The 17,917-nt window shown below is 43.3% G+C and overlaps 1 protein-coding gene across 1 annotated transcript in view; it reads right to left on the bottom strand.

Moving 5' to 3' along the window:
• LOC139533822 (decorin-like) overlaps positions 1 to 16,008 on the bottom strand; it is a 28,271-nt gene extending 12,263 nt beyond the window's left edge. Inside the window, exons 1-2 of the mRNA XM_071332229.1 lie at positions 15,372 to 16,008; positions 4,589 to 4,827 (exon numbers count right to left, since the gene is read on the bottom strand). Of these exons, the coding sequence (XP_071188330.1) occupies positions 4,589 to 4,808 (220 nt within the window). The 5' untranslated portion in view covers positions 4,809 to 4,827; positions 15,372 to 16,008. The remainder of the gene's footprint in view (positions 1 to 4,588; positions 4,828 to 15,371) is intronic.
• Positions 16,009 to 17,917: the final 1,909 nt, after the last annotated feature.

The raw sequence follows: 17,917 nt of genomic DNA, 5'->3' as shown, positions 1-17,917 counted from the left end.
AGCATCCTGACTGGTTGCATCACTGCCTGGTATGGCAACTGCTTGGCCTCCGACCGCAAGGCACTACAGAGGGTAGTGCGAACGGCCCAGTACATCACTGGGGCCAAGCTTCCTGCCATCCAGGACCTCTATACCAGGCGGTGTCAGAGGAAGGCCCTAAAAATTGTCAAAGACTCCAGCCACCCAAGTCATAGACTGTTCTCTCTGCTACCACACGGCATGCGGTACCAGAGCACCAAGTCTAGGTCCAAGATGCTTCTAAACAGATTCTACCCCCAAGCCATAAGACTCCTGAACATCTAGTCAAATGGCTACCCAGACTATTCACATTGCCCCCTCCCCCACCCTCCCGTCTCCACACCACTGCCACTCTCTGTTGTCATCTATGCATAGTCACTTTAATTAACTCTACCTACATGTACATACGACCTCAGCTAACCGGTGCCCCTGCACATTGACTCTGTACCGGCACCCCCCTGTATATATTGTTATTTTTTACTGCTCCTCTTTATTTGCTTGTTACTTTTATCTCTTATTCTTATCCATATTTTTTTAAACTGCACTGTCGGTTAGGGGCTCGTAAGTAAGCCTTTCACTGTGCACATGTGACTCATACAATTTGATTTGATTTGAATCTTCCATTAAAAGTAATAACATCTATAAAAAAATCTATTAAGTGAATTAGTTTGTTCAAACTCGGGAGCATTTCCATAGCAATGTCCCGGATAAAATGTCTGGTCAGATCGTCTCAGTGCTCTGCAGATTATGTTTTCATTTAAGAAAGTTGGCTTGGCTGATACATAAGTAAGTGAGAGGAACCAGAGGTTGAGATAGTACGCTCTGTTCTTGTTGAGATACTGGCACTGTAACATGACCTCTTGACAAGTGGCAGACTAGAGAAATAGGAGCTGAATGCCAACATAGTCCTTTATTGTAGCAATTTCAATAAAAGACAAATTAATGTGATACCAAGCATATGACTGCCCTCGCCTCTCGCCCTCATGCTTTCAGCACATCCAAGCATTAATTACAACGTTTATGCAATTTCCAGCCATGCAATCCTTTTTTTGGGGGGTGTACTGTAACTTTCTCTCCTTGTGAGGGGAAGGTCTGTTCAGTCATTATGTGTCTGATTGTCCCTGAGTTGAGCGTGAGTTTTCCATGACGTTGTCCATTCACAGCAGCACAGTGTAGCTACATCTGTCAGCAATACTAGTAATGACTCAGTTCAGTCAGGGCATTGGGAAAAAGCATTGGGCTTCTGTCATCCACAGCACCTGTTGACACATAGGGACCCATTAAATCAAACTCTCCTAGATAGGATAGTTCAAGGCAACTGGGAACATTATATCCCTGTCGGATGAAGGTCTTTGACGACTGTAACATCAGCCTGTTTTTAATCTAAACCTTAATGAAACCTAGCATTTTTTTATGAAGAGTCTTGTGTTCATAAAACATAATTTCCTAACTCAGAAAGAAAGGAAGCTGTTTTGATCGTACACCACCAGGGTTGGGGAGTAACGGATTAATCCCTTACACGTTGCATGTAAGGGATTACAAAAAACGTTAACTGTAATCCGTTATGTTACCAGAAAAAATATAGTAATCAGATTACAGATACTTTTGAAAAACTAGATGATTACTTTGAGGATTACTTTTTAATTCAGAAAGGATGTTTGAAAAAATAAATCTTTGACGCTTCTCTGTTTCCTCAATGACATTTATATCAGCATTGAAAAAAGGAGCAAGTTTAAATTTGTTCCACCTGGGCTAGTCTGACCACAAGTCAGAGACCACTATGATGACACACCAAATGTGTTTGATGGATTGAGGGAAAAGAGCAAGAACAGGCTTTTGTGGGCTACAGTCCAAGCTATGTCTTCCAATGGTGCGACTGCTGTTGGCATCCAAAGATGATCCAACTTGAATAAACGCTTGGAGGTAAGGACGACAGCAGTGGTGTAGTCTACGACGATACGGATATCACTTATTATTGATATCTACATAGCGCATTGATGTGAATCACACTGCTGCTCTCTCATTTAGCTATCTGCTCCTTACAGATTGTGGTTGTTGTGGATGGCTGTTCACAAATCTAAATGTGTATTTGAACCCAATAATGTTTGAATTCAAGAAGTTTAAGCTGTCTATCAATCATTGTTTTTGAAACCAGTGGACAGCCAGTGAAAAATGTGTTCTTGCAACAGCTGTATAGTGCGGATCCACGCTTATGGAATAAATGTAGGGCTTTTATTGCTCAATCTAATTCATGCTGAATTTTTTTTATAAATCCATAGGCCTAATTGACACATGCTCAAACTTGCACACTTTTGATATACTTAAAGGGGCAGTCTGTAGTTTCTACATCCATTTTTGGACTTATAAATTATATATACAGTATATAATTGATTCATGAGCTTAGTTCAACTGTCACACTCCATGAGAATCCAGAATATAAGCTTGTTTTACTCCAATGTTTGTAAACATTATAAATGTAAACAAACACTGTATAGCCTCATAACATGGTTAAGACATTTTTTTTGTATTATTCTGTATTATCCATCACTCAGCTTTTAACCAAAACTGAGGCGGGGCAGACGTTTTCTTAATGTTTCATCTGTGGATTTTCCCTTTAAACAGCTGCATATTATTAAGATATCAAAGTGTCATCAACATAAAGGTAAACAATAGGCCTATAGAAAATGCAGCATATGGTATTCATTTTTCACATGTAAATAGCACTTTTCAGTAGTGCTCAAAGCATGCCATTCCATGAGCGCAGCATTTATTTAATATATTCTATTTATATTTTATATATGGCCCGTTATGTAAATTTTAACACTGATTTATCCTGCAATAGATGTCGTTCAATTGGTAACATACATTTTTGTCTTCTTCTAATGCCTCTTAATGGGAAAGTAATCTAAAAGTAAATGAATGTAATCAGATTACGTTACTGAATTTGGGTAATTCAAAAGTTACGTTACTGATTACAATTTTGGAGAAGTAATTAGTAATTGTAATGGATTACATTTAGAAAGTAACCTACCCAACCTTGTACACCACAATGCCTGTCGAGTAATTGCCAAAAGTATTTTTTAAATAAATGTACTGTAACTACGTCTGGTGAATGTCTAGACTACTAGCCTCTGCACTACTTCCTGCTTCATCTCTGCACATACACATTTGATAACTGTAGCACGCACCGCCAGCTGGACGCTTGCAGAAATAAGGCTTTGTGCTAAATGTTCATTTTTCATCCAATTTTGTAACTGTTAAAGGGGGTGACTTTGGATGGAAAGCAAACCAATCCAGCCCCCTCCCCTCCACCCCCCTCCCCTCCCAGGCCTGTGTGTGTGCCAGCAGATCTGGGGAACAGATGCAGTCTCCAGGCCAGAGGGGCCGGTGCCGGAGATGAGGATCCAACTCTGGGGCTCCTGGGAGACGTTCAACGCTAACAGGACTCAGTGAGGTAATGGAACCAGCCCTTTCCTGATCATCAGTCTCTCCATCTGTCTGTCGGAGTTGGTCTGTCTGTCTGTCTGGCTGCGTGGGTCAGTCTGTGTCTTTCTCTTCCTCCACTGGAACTCACGGTTTCCTTGATTTCCCTCCTCTCTTTCTCTGTCCTTCTCCCTCCTTCTCTTTCACAGGTCTCTGTCTCTTTTTGTCTTTCTGTCTGTTTCTTTCTTTCTTCTCTCTCTCCTCTCTGTGTATACATCCCAGTCCATCTGTATCTCTCACTCTGTCTCTGTCTCCAGTATTCCTCCCCTGCTCCTCCCCTTTAAAACAAGAGTAAAGCCCAAAAAACAACCAAACTCATAGAGAAGAGAAGAATTGTAAAGTTATACAAGCTATATAAGCTACAGCCAATCAACTGGGTCAGTGACTTCCCTTGGCAGAGCAGTAGTCCTAGAGATACGTCAGGCCAAAGCATAAGGGCGAATGAAGCAAATAAACAGGATAATCTCGCAAACAATTAAGAGGATCAAGTAAATCATTTTAATCGTGTGGAAACAGAGCGCCAGGCTAATTCGTGGCAGAGTTAGTTTACCTCCGAAGGGGATGGAGAAAGGAGCGATCTGATGGAGAAAAAAACAAGCTTTAGAACATTGGGCTTGTTAAACCGGGGTGAGTTCGAGACTTTCCCAAACCCCGCTAACCTTTTATATCCCTGCGTCTGCGAAAACAATTAGGAAAATTAGAAAAAGGCCAAAGTCACGGCAAAACTATGTCATCGTCGCGGAAGAGCGTGAAATTCACAGCATCTGAGAGCGTTTAAAGTGGTCAGACTGGGGCGATATTCTTTTAGGCCAATTAATGAGCTGTTGATGGGTAGATCAAACGCCAGACACTCTTTGAACATTTCTCTGAGGTCCCCAGATGGAGGGAACACCTCTTTGGGAACCAGGAAGATGTATCTTGTAAACTAAGGGACTGCCTCAGTTAGACAAGAGAGGGAGAAAAGAGCTGATGCAACAGGTTGTCTGTATTACACTGACAAATTGACCTCAGCTCATGAAAACACATTGAATGACAGAAGTACATACTATTATGATATTAAATAGAATTTACTGGGAGAGTGTCTCACCTAAGTCGGAGCACTGCACCACGCGCAGGTGGCACTGGCAACGGAAGGGGCACTTGGGTCCTTCGGGCACGGTGAGGATGTCCACGCTGGGGTCGATGGGCACCTCTGGCGAGCCAGAGCCCGCCTCATCCTCCATCATGAAGTCCAGGAAGCCCGACTGGCGGAAGGGCAGTGACCAGCACGCTGTGACCAGGAGCAGGGAGAGACAGGCTGACCTCATGGTGCCTTTGTCCGGGAGCCTAGGGGGGAGGGAAAAAGTAATGGCTTAGAGGTTAGAACTACTGTAGAGGGGTGCATGGGTATTGGTGGGTGGTAAAGGATGGGGGCAGAGGTGAGAGGTTAATTAAGGTGTTCTACTTTTAGCAATAAAGAAGCTGTTTTATTGTATTCCATTGTTCTCCAAGCGTTGCTGACTCTCCTGTCTCCTTCAGTTTGCTCATCAACTCATGCACCTGGGTTCCAAAGCGAGGTAGCGGCAGTGATCCCTTCCCTACGAGGGCAAGGATAGAAAGAGGCCAACCTTTCATTCAAGTAAAGGGTTGTGAGGTGTGTGTGGGGGTGACAGGGAGAGAGGGAAAAGGAGAGCGGGTAAAGGTCAGAGGTAGGAGGCTATAGGCTAGAAGGCCAAGCACCTGGAGTTGCTTAGGTTTGTAACAGGTCAGAAAGGGGAGAATGGCCTATTTACCTAAGAAAGGTTAAAGAGGAGAGGTCAGGGCAAAGCTAAGAACATTGGGAAATGTATCAATCTGTAAAATGGGGAACCACCAAGGCTGTACCAAGTGTATGTGCACTTTCACAGGGCAGAAACAGTAAGTATGCATACATATTAACAATATATGGTAACGATTTGTGAAAAACATCTTGTCAAACCAATGACTGATTACTGTATAATTGTACAGGAAAGTAATTTGTACTTATACTGTTTTCCTTGTTTATCTCTCTCCATTTCAAGGCCCTCTAAGACTATAGAAAACCAGCCATATACTGTGAGAAGTCTTCCAGTCTTCTTCTCTGACCGACAAGTCATGACCGCAATGGTCATCCATTCCAGTTTTTGACCCACCATTTTTGACCCACTCAAGCCTTCTGGCCAGTCCAGTCACACAAAACCCACTCTGTCCAGTCAAACTGACCCAGTAGTCCAAGCCCAGACAAACACAGCCCGATTACTGTACTGTACTTTCAGTTCTCTCCAACTGGTTCAGGGTCAGTGTTATTATTCGGCTCATGATGTTTGTGGTTACACACCGCCCCTTCAATTACTTTGGGACCAAAGAGAGAGGCGGGTCTGCTGGACCTTTGCATGACAGACAGATTGCTGGGTAGGTGACTGTGTGTGTGTGTGCGTGCGTGCGTGCGTGCGTGCGTGCGTGCGTGCGTGCGTGCGTGCGTGCGTGCGTGTGTGTGTGTGTGTGTATGAGTGTATGAGTGTATGTGTCCGGTTCTTAGGGTGGCGTCAGGTCAATGGGAACAGGATCAGGCCTTACGGCGGCTCTCTCTGAACACGCAGGGTAATTATAGGTCTAACCCACAGCCATCACACAGACAGACAGAGCTACATTACAGCACTCAATGGGAACAGAGTTCTCCGAGCATACTGTATCTGGGATCAATTTCATGAAAAAAAATGTATGACAAAATTGATGGGTTGATGGATTGAAATGGAATGGGTTCCAACTGTGTGGCATATGCCTCTGCTCATCTTAATATGGGTGGACGAAGAAAACAAGGATTCAATTGGATTTTACTTGTTATGCTGTGACTTTGACTTCTATTTTCCATGGAGGACTGAGCCTTAGCCTATGGAAACATGTTATTAAGTAGCCTTGCACGAGCCTTGGCTTATTCGAGCTGGAACGACTCATAGGGCAGGAGCCTATCTGCTGTTTCTGTAACGTGAGGCAGCTTGATGTAGGAGGTACAACCCTGGAAAGGCTGCTAGTCTATCATCTGTAACGTGAGGCAGCTTGATGTACAAGTACACCCCCTGGACAAGATGCTAGTCTATCACAGAGCCTTACCTCCATTCTATCTCCTTAATGCTGAGTGCCAAGCGAGACAAATCAGGCCCCGTTTTTAGTCTTTGTTATGACTCAGCCAGGGATTGAACTCACAACCTTCCAATCTGAGTTGGAAACATGTGCCATGCGGAAATGTGTTGAAACTCAGAGATAAAACAGATCCAATCTTAGCTGAACAGTAGAGCACAAGAACATGTTGGTCCAATCTCTTTGAACAGGGCAAATCTTGGCTCTAGGTTTAACTTATCTATAAGTCAATATGTAGGGGAATCCATAATGAATACCCTGTTAGTTGTCTTGCCAAGATGGTTCGTCTTTTTAAACCTCCATTGGTCTGAGAGCAGGAAACCAAATAGAGATAGCAGGAAGGAATGCTGTACTGATTTGCATAAGGGTCATTCCACGAAAATAGTGCATTTTAAAAGCCTGTTATATTAAATGAAAATTCAATAAATCCAATTTTTTATATGATAAAGACTTGCTAAAGTGCAAAGATTCTGCATTTTGACATGTCCCTCTGTGCACATAACATGTCAACCCTGTTACCCATAGATAGACAGGCTAGAAATGTTACAACAATTGATTTTGTTTTATGATTGCCACTCCCTGTTGCACACGACACACTTCCATTCCCCCTGTCACAAGGAGATTTATGGCTGATTTAAGATGAAATCACACATAAAAAAAAAAAAGTTACGCTTCTCAAAAGGCACTGAATTGGTGGAACGACCCATATAGTCCTTGACCCCTAAGCATTGATCCTGATCTCCTCAGTGTTTGGACGTTAGCCATTGCTGGAGGTACATGCAGGCAGGCACACACACGTACACATGCACACGCACACACAGAGGAATTCATATTAAAAGCAGACTCCTGTGTGTCCTTCCATTTCTAGGTGATAATAAACATTCCTGAGACGTATTAAAACAAAGCAGAGCAGGAGGGAAGAGATACCAATCTCCTTGAAGAGGGAGATCTGTCAGTCATGTTTTTATTAAACACTATAAGACCGCTAATGAACTCCTGTACTGGCACATTAGCAACAACTGTATAATACTACCTGCTGATTGGTTGGTAATATGCTAACCCAACAACGTCACATCCAATGTGGTGCTAGTAATGATCAAAACTGACATGCATGTCTAGGTTAGCTTATTTCATGTGTACAGGCAAAGTACGATAAGGATTTGACACAATTGTGAGAAAAATGTGAATAAGGAAACGTTTGAAGCTTGCAAACCATGCAAACCATGTCAATCAAGATCTTGATTCCAGTCCATTTAGTAGTAAGGTGCAGTAGCCTAACTGCAATGAATGCATTTCCATTCTCTAACTAATCTGTATTCTAGAGAGGCTGAGCGATGCCACGAGACCAGTAATGCATAAGGGAGCTCGTCACAGTTTGGTTGAACCTGTGCAGGCAGACACATCCCATTAGACGTCCCACTGAGCCCCAGGCATTGGCTCTTTCATCGGTAGTTTCCTCAAAGATATCCAGGAGAGAGGAGGGGAGAGGAGAGAGGGTGGAGGTACAGCTTCACAAGCATAAAGAACTGATCTGGCGAGGCACCCATGGTGCATCTGGAGCCTCCAATGGTTAGATCACAGACGGCCTTAAAAAAAACATGCTTCGAAGTGCAAGTCTGTGTGTGAACCTAGAGGGCTGTGTCCACGGCACGCCACGACACGACAGAGCCGATCCTCTGCTAAACCACTTTGAAAAAACCTGCCACCGTCAGCACTTTAACTGGTCCTCTCTCTCCTCAATCTCCCGTCTTCAGACAACTGCTTGGCAATGTCTATTGGGCCAGCAAGGCTCTCTCTCTCTGTGTGTGTGTGTGTGTGTGTGTGTGTGTGTGTGTGTGTGTGTGTGTGTGTGTGTGTGTGTGTGTGTGTGTGTGTGTGTGTGTGTGTGTGTGTGTGTGTGTGTGTGTGTGTGTGTGTGTGTGTGTGTGTGTGTGTGTGTGTGTGTGTGTGTGTGTGTGTGTGTGTGTGTGTGTGTGTGTGTGTGTGTCTCTCTCTCTCGCTCTCTCTCTCTCTAATTGATGTTTTGTTTAGGTGGATCCTTTGAATGAGTTCTCAGTGCACTTCTAATGACTAATTCCAAAGGGCTTTACACTGTTTGTTGACAGCTGTATATGAAAGGCTTTGAGGGCTGAGGTGCACAATGCAAAGTGTGTGAGTGAAGGCCTTACATGGGTTCAGTCAGTGTCTAGGTATCTAGACCACACAGTGTTGTAGTTGACCCTGCTGTAGGGTAAAGTCTCCGGGAAGAAGTTGTCAGGGATCTAAGGACCATTCGATATAGTTGGTTAAATAGCTAATAGCTTTTTGCAGTTACTTTTTTGTCTCATCACATTCGCTGCTGCTACTGTTTATTATCTGTCACTTTATTCTTAGTTATATGTACATATCTACATCAAATACCTCGTACCCCTGCACATCGACTTGGTACTGGTACCTCGTGTATGTAGCCAAGTTATCCTTACTCATTGTGTATTTATTATTATTTTTATTAATACATTTGATTACTTTTCTATTATTTCTCTATTTTCTCTCTCTCTGCATTGTTGGGAAGAGCCAGTAAGTAAGCATTTCACTGTTAGTCTACACCTGTTGTTTACCAAGCATGTGGTTAATAAAATTTGATTTGATCGTGGTTATTTTACTAGTGTATACTGCAGAGTAAAACATGTACTTGACATCGATAAGAATTATTGTTCTGGATATTGTTTGATGGCTTAGGGAACTTGAATGGGCAGTATAGTGTGGTACATTACAGTGTGGTTTACCACTCAAGTTGAGTTAGTCTCATTGACGTACTGGGCAATGCACACCCATATGCTTTTGCACATTGGCACGTTTGTTGAACTCTCTCACCATTCGTGCCGTTCCGCTGATGCCCCCCAAAATCACTTCAGAGCCATCTTTTTGTCTGCTTGTTACAGTAGCAAAGGCAACAGGGCCAGATACTGTTCATATGCACTCAAGCGGACCTAACCTATCAATTATTTGTCTTTTAATGAGGTGACAATTAGCGTACGTTAGTCAACTTGTGTCATCTGGTCAACATCACCGTGATTACTAGAACCAGATTGATTAGCGATACCATTGACAACAAACACGTAAATAGCGACACAATGACGTCTATCCGGAGAAGATTTGATGGTCAACTATAAATTGGCACATATTACGGGGTCCAATTGAATCTAGAGAGTTTTAGTGGTTATTTTCCAGCCTTCAAAGTTTGTGTCCTCGATAAAATGTGTAAAAGGAGGTGTGTCTTCATAATGTGTGTGTGTGTGTGTGTGTTTTCATACTATGTGTGTGTGTGTGTTTTCATACTATGTGTGTGTGTGTGTGTATGTGTCTTCATACTATGTGTGTGTGTGTGTGTGTGTGTGTGTGTGTGTGTGTGTGTGTGTGTGTGTGTGTGTGTGTGTGTGTGTGTGTGTGTGTGTGTGTGTGTGTGTGTGTGTGTGTGCGTCTGACTGCCTGACTGTGTTCAATAATCGAAAGGTGGAAAGGTAGGAGCAGTCAAAAGACACCCTCTCCCTTTCATTCCTCCTCCTCCTCCTCTCATTCTCTGTAAGGCCTGAGGGCTGTGTTTTGTCAGAGCAAGTCTGATCTTTCTCTCTGAGCGGAGGGGTGGGGGTTGACACTTCCTTTCGTTGCAGCAGCCTTGTCAACCCCCCTCCCTCTCTCCTTCCCTCCCTCTCCACTTTCTCTAAAAATCTGGACACACTTCTGACAAGTCTCAGGCAGGAAGCAGATTAGAGTAGAGACACCATGTAACATATCTGTCTCATTATTCCCTCCACACCTCTCTCTCCATTTCTCTCTCTCTCTCTCCCTCTGTCTCTCTGTCGCTCTTTCTCTCCCTCCACACCTCTCTCTCCATTTCTCTCTCTCTCTCTCCCTCTGTCTCTCTGTCGCTCTTTCTCTCCCTCCATCCATCTCTCTCTCTCTCCCTCTCTCTGTTTCTCTCTCTCTTTCTCCCTCTGTCTCTCTCTCTCCATCTCTCTCTGTCTCTCTCTGTCTCTCTCTCTCCATCTCTCTCGCTCTGATTCTCTCTCTCTCTCCCTCCCTCTGTCTCTCTCTCTCTCTCCCTCTGTCTCTGTCTTTCTCTCGCTCTCTCTCTCTCCCCCTCTGTCTCTCGCTCTCTCTCTCTCTCTCTCTCTCAAACTCTCTCTGTCTCTCTCTCTGTCTCTCTCTCTCTCTCCCTCTCTCTCTCATCTCTCTCTCTCTTGGACACCATGCAGTTGTATTCCATCCATGCCACATGTACAGTATGTAGGTCATCAACCTATACTCATACCTTTCCAAACTTGTGCAGCATTTGCGAGAGGATGACAGAGACGGTATGTTGGACTTGTTTTGTGTCTGAGTGACTGACAGGAGACAGATCTCAAGACAACAATTCCAACCCTCCTACCCCCTACCATTACCTCTACCCTCCATGACTCCATTCTACTCCAACTCCCCTTTACCAGGGTCTCAGCCTTCTGTCTCCGGAGGGCCTGTCAGTAACGAATGCATGGGATGTATTTACAAGGCTACGAGATGTCTGAAACATGTGTGCCCCCTTTAAACCCATCAACAACTCAACGTGTCAACCCCTCCCCAACCAGACGCAGATACCCAGACAGTTTGAACCATTTCCAGTCCTCAAGACCCAGTTTGTCTGTCTGCGTGATTCGTCTGCCTTTCCATATTGAAATCCTACTAACGGGTCTCCATTTGTCATTGTTTTTTCCCTAAAGACATTTCCAAAGACATCTGAGTTCAAGAGAATTTATCTATATGGGGAGAAAACCAGAGATCCATCCAAGAAGTAACTGGGCAGATGGGCAGATTGGGCACTACAGATAATATACAAGCGCTTTGTCAACAGGAAATGCCTATATCACTAACCCCTTCAGTGGTCACAATAGTTCCCTAACAGAGTGATTTCCCCACGCCAAACCCAGAAACTCTCTCTGGATCCGTTGCAAGACCAACGTCTGCGAGCATTGCATTTCTTTGGGAGAACTCCAAAGATATTCAGAAATCGGGTCATAAAAACACATATATCGTTGAGAGACTGCAGAAAGCCCTGAAGCGTCTGTGCTGTTTTGGACCATTGTAGGAGAAAGCCAGTGAATGGTTACACCACGTTTGAACCGTTCATTGAGAAGTATTGTATGGCTGACATTTATATATCCATGCTTGTATTATCTACAGCCTGTATTATCTACAGCCTGTATTATCTACAGCCTGTATTATCTACAGCCTGTATTATCTACAGCTTGTATTATCTACAGCCTGTATTATCTACAGCCTGTATTATCTACATGTATTATCTACAGCCTGTATTATCTACAGCCTGTATTATCTACAGTCTGTATTATCTACAACCTGTATTATCTACAACATGTATTATCTACAGCCTGTATTATCTACAGCCTGTATTATCTACAGCCTGTATTATCTACATGTATTATCTACAGTCTGTATTATCTACAGCCTGTATTATCTACAACATGTATTATCTACAGCCTGTATTATCTACAGCCTGTATTATCTACAACCTGTATTATCTACAGCCTGTATTATCTACAACCTGTATTATCTACATGTATTATCTACAGCCTGTATTATCTACAGCCTGTATTATCTACAGCCTGTATTATCTACAGCCTGTATTATCTACAGCCTGTATTATCTACAGCTTGTATTATCTACAGCCTGTATTATCTACAGCCTGTATTATCTACAGCTTGTATTATCTACAGCCTGTATTATCTACAGCCTGTATTATCTACAGCCTGTATTATCTACAGCCTGTATTATCTACAGCTTGTATTATCTACAGCCTGTATTATCTACAGCCTGTATTATCTACAGCCTGTATTATCTACAGTCTGTATTATCTACAGCCTGTATTATCTACAGCCTGTATTATCTACAGCTTGTATTATCTACAGCCTGTATTATCTACAGCCTGTATTATCTACAGCCTGTATTATCTACAGCCTGTATTATCTACAGTCTGTATTATCTACAGCCTGTATTATCTACAGCCTGTATTATCTACAGCCTGTATTATCTACAGCCTGTATTATCTACAGCCTGTATTATCTACAGCCTGTATTATCTACAGCCTGTATTATCTACATGTATTATCTACAGTCTGTATTATCTACAGCCTGTATTATCTACAGCCTGTATTATCTACAGCCTGTATTATCTACAGCCTGTATTATCTACAGCCTGTATTATCTACAACCTGTATTATCTACAGCCTGTATTATCTACAGCCTGTATTATCTACAGCCTGTATTATCTACAACCTGTATTATCTACAGCCTGTATTATCTACAGCCTGTATTATCTACAGCCTGTATTATCTACAGCCTGTATTATCTACAGCCTGTATTATCTACAGCCTGTATTATCTACAGCCTGTATTATCTACAACCTGTATTATCTACAGCCTGTATTATCTACAGCCTGTATTATCTACAGCCTGTATTATCTACAGCCTGTATTATCTACAGCCTGTATTGAACATCTACTCTGCTGCCCAACCTACTATTTTTCTCTTTCTCATTTTCTCTCTCTTTTCCCTCTCCCTTCATCTCCCATAGATTAAGACATTTTTTCTTCGACCCTTTGGCAGTACAATTTGCTTTTTGGACAGAGCACTGCTGGAGAATGGAACTTTATATTATTCCAATGAGGGAAAAAATAATTTGTGGCTAACGTCCATCTTTCAGCTTATTGTTCTCTCTCGGCCTGGACAGTTACAGTGAGTCCAGACGGGAAAACGTGGCCCCTGGGCTCAACGCGGGGCCTCTAAAGACCCATCTTTTACTTTTCTAATACAGAGCTAACCAAACTATACAAGTTAGTTCAAACAAACGAGACTTCAACATCAACGACTCCATCAACATGCCACAACATGTTTAGGTTGAGGTTGTGGAGAGCACTAGGGGTGGACTAGGAAAACAAGTCCTGTCCATCCTCCAACTCATAATCCCTTCCTCTCCCCTCTGTACTCCAACTCCAGTTCAGCCCTGTAAAAAAAAAAACTCCCTCTGTGTTGGAGGATGTTGGCAGTTAGCTGGGAGTTTTGCGGTGTCTTGCAGGGAAGCCATCAGTCATTTCTCTCTGTGATAGAGGAAGTTGTACTGTTAGTGGATTAATAAGGCTTTGGGTTTCCAGGTACTGCTTTTTCTTTTCCCTTTTCTTCGACTTCAAAGCAGGTCCTCCCTTTAATTTTGGTTACCCTGGGCGATTTGGGTCTGCAGCGCTTCCATCAAAGCAGAGTGGTCATGAGGCGGTCTGAAACGGTGCGTTAACGTTGATGTGAAAGAGAACAGCAGTACAACAAGTTAAATAAACCATTTCAGATCGATTAGTCTTAGTCTAAAATGCCCTGGATGGGTTCATTCTGATGAACTGCTGCAAGGGAACTGTAATGGCTTGAGGCAATACAAAGACATCCTTGTTGTTGTTGTGTTTTCATTTCACTTGCAGGATCTCCAAGTGCCAGAGGAAGAGTACAACAGAGAGAAAGCAATGCATTAAGGTGCTACAACTGAAGAAAGGGACACTGGTAAACTTAATGGGTTTTCCACCAGGGCCAGTTACTGACAAGAGAGGAGAGAAAACTCTCCAGGGACTTCACATCAAAGAAACCTCTTCTCTTTCTCTCTATTCCTCTGCCCACAACAACTCTGAATGCATGTAAAACCATAAACGAACACACTGGACAGTTTGATGGAAGGGAAAACCACATGTACAACCACAAGCCAACTAACTGACAAAACAGCTCACTTGCTCAAGTGCCTTGAGGGGTAAAAAACTAAAAACCGCTAGCCAAGGGATAAACCAATAAAGTCAAGGAAAGATAACATGGTATCCTCTTTAGGATAAATAGGGTAGGGTTTTCTAATAGATTGGCATGGGAGTGAAGTGCTAGCATCAACAGTAGCACCACACCCCCTCCCTATAGCTGGTGCTGTTTTCATCATTCTGTAGGCTATCACATGGTCTGGTATGGGAATGATTAGCTATGGTCTCTCCTCCCTAAGCCAGTCCTGTTGTGAGACTAAGACCTGGCCACACATCTAGTTTAGAGGGAGCGCGCACACACACACACACATGTACACACACACACATGTACACACACACACACACATGTACACACACACACACACACACACACACACACACACACACACACACACACACACACACACACACACACACACACACACACACACACACACACACACACACACACACACACACACACACACACACACTAACCCTACGCCCACACAAAACAAATTTGCAATATCATGCACAAACGCATCACTGTCATGATATGCCTGGGATGACTCTGGTCGTACATTCTAATTGAATGTATGTGCAAAAGCATTGAAATGAACAACCGTTCATGACCAGTTCAACCACAAAATGCACACAGAGTCTGGCGAGAGAGTTAAGGAATGAAGGAACATCAAAAGAGCATCCACATCACAGAACCTACCAAGCCATTAGAAAACCCCAAACCACAAGCACAGCATCACCATTTTACTAACCAAGTCTGCACGTTTGGGACCCCTGAAACACAATAACCCCAATTCCAAATCCCTTTGAACAATTCCCCTCACAATCCCCCTCTCTTCCCACACTCCCCAGGCCTGTAATCCAGTCTTTCCCGAGTTTCCCCCCAATATCCATCCCCTCTATCTATCAGTGTGTTATCCTACCTGTGCTCTTCAGAAGCGTGGGAGAGAGAGCGAGAGAGTTAGAGTGCGCCGAGGTCAGATGGTCTTCCTTCCAAATATCCAGTTGGGGCTTTAGGCTGAATCACTGTGAGCCTTCTGCACTGTGCTGCAAGGGGCCGAGCGATAATTGCACTGAGAGCGCGCGCAGCCAAGACCAAGCAGGTGTGCTCTGTCTCGGCCGAAGGGGAGGAGGAAGGGGCTGAGAGAGGAAGAGAGAGAGGGAGGGAGCTCCTGTTAAATTGAGACACTTGGTGGAGAGAACTTCCCCCAGCAAAAGAGAGAGAGAGCGCGCTCCAAAAACAGCTGGAAATAGAGGGAGAGAAAAGAGGAAAATTTCAAAATGAACATTCACAGAGCGATGGAGAAAAGAAGAGGAGAGTGGAGGGAAGAAAGGAGGGAGAGAGAGAAATGGAGGGAGAGAGAGAGGCAGAGTTAAGGCAATAAGCAGTGACTAGGCTGGCAGGCTCCCATTCAGTACCATCTGGTAATGATAGGTCCTCCAGGGCTCAGTTCAAAAACGCCCGCTACTCTCTGCCTTTCTCTCACGAACTTTCTTTCTTCCATTTTTCTCCCTCTATCTCTCTTTCTTTACTTTGGTGAAATTCAAACTAATTTAACACAGCCGACTACCCCTCTGCCTTTGTTTAATCCCACACAAGCATTCAGTCCACCCTCCCCCTTCACCCCCATCTCTTGATTGGGTCGGTTTACTTATTTACACGTAACCAAAAGGGACAAGGGGACCGTTCCAATTACTAGGAAGAGGAGGGGGATCTTAGTTCTTAGTTCTCCCCATCCCCTGGTTTACCCTCCATGTGTCACATCCACTTCAGGTCTATCATTTCCCCCTCCGGCTGGGCTCAGGGTTGGTCTGTCTGACTAACATGTCACCCTAACCACCCTGGTGTGTGTGTTATTTTAGTCCAAAGGCTAATGTGAAGGATTTAATACTCTTTAAATAGTTCAGATTACTGCCCCAGACCTGTGAGGTGCAGTTGGAGCTGAGCACTTTAGAGCTCTGTGTCGCTTGGACTGCAAGACAGAGGGAGAGCTTTCAAGAATACTTTCTACAGTACAGAGATGAGTACACAGAGAAATATGACTAGGACATAATGAATGCATTTGAAGACATATAGGTTGTTGTAAACAGCCTACAGCTGTTATGAATGTGTTATGGGTGTGATAGATAAGGCACTACAAATTCATAATGCTTTATGCAGCTTTGGTTCATAAAACGTTTTCACAAGCATCATTACAGAAATGATGGAACTGGATCAGTTCAAGCTAATTGGAGGAAACATTGCTTCCACCCATCCAGTCCTTTCATTGGTCGCTGTGTGGCGGGGAAAAGCTAGACGGATGCATTGAAGGAGGCATACTGGACATTTAACAAGGACTTATAACTGAATGATATGTACCTATTGATTCTTGAAGAACATAACTTAGAAATGCCCCATTGACCTCAACTGGCGTACCTCATCAGAACCCCAAATATCAGCTTGTTAACTCAAATGTTTGTAAACAAAGTCAATGTAAACAAACACTATGTACCCTTATTGTTTCAACTGTGGATTGCCCCTTTATGGCCCGGGGACAGGCAAAGCATTGCAAAATTCATGCTAGCTACTGATCTAAAGCCATAGTGTTAATGGTATATAGACCAACGATGACCAGAGTCAATGAATTCTACTAGCTCCATAAAGCGTACATGAATGGTGACGTATCCAGACTACCTCTCTAAGAACTACACTGTATCAACAGCCATGAATTATCTCAACAAGGTTGAATTATTTCAACAACACATGCTGCAGAGATCTCAGAGTGTGGGCATATGGTCGTTGATGAATGATTGTATGGAGGGTAGAAACAGAAAGCAGATCTGATGAATGATAGAACAAGGAACATCGACAAAGGACTGCTGTGCCCTTCCTGCATTCAGCCTCCACCCAATGTATGCTAGCATCAGATGCTCTCTCTCTCTCTAACTCTTTCTTTCTCTCTCTCTCTCTCCCACTCAGCCTATCATGCACGGCTCAGATCAAAGGGATCTGGTAAAATGGCTGAACTTTAGCTAGTAAGACTTTGTCTCTAATGGGAAGTACAGCATTCCAGCCGTATCCCATCTCAATTATCCTTCTCCAAGCTAAGGAAAGAAGGGCCACCCACATAGACATTGGTCATGACCAAGGTATCAGTACGACTGTCTTAAATCACTCAGAAACCAACCCAACAAACTGAACCATAAAAACACCCATTCTCAAAATACAAAAGCAGGTAACATTGAAAAGGTATTTTTACTTGTTGAGTTAAACGACATGTTAAATGGTTGTCATTGTACTGTCTTTGATTCAGATTCTGGTCGAGTTTCTTACTATTTTGTAGGGTCAGGAAAGGTTCAACTGAAATACAGGGCCAGTTTTTCAAAAGTGATCTATCTGGATTTCGCCCATTGGATAGGATTAAATGCATAGAAATAGAATGAATAGAACAGAGGAATCATTGACTTGAATGGGGACTCCAGTTCTATT

Source organism: Salvelinus alpinus, chromosome 11 (assembly GCF_045679555.1).
Source record: "Salvelinus alpinus chromosome 11, SLU_Salpinus.1, whole genome shotgun sequence".
Lineage (NCBI taxonomy): Eukaryota > Metazoa > Chordata > Actinopteri > Salmoniformes > Salmonidae > Salvelinus > Salvelinus alpinus.
The sequence above is the reverse complement of the archived record's forward strand: the minus strand, read 5'-3'. Positions and strand labels throughout refer to the sequence as shown.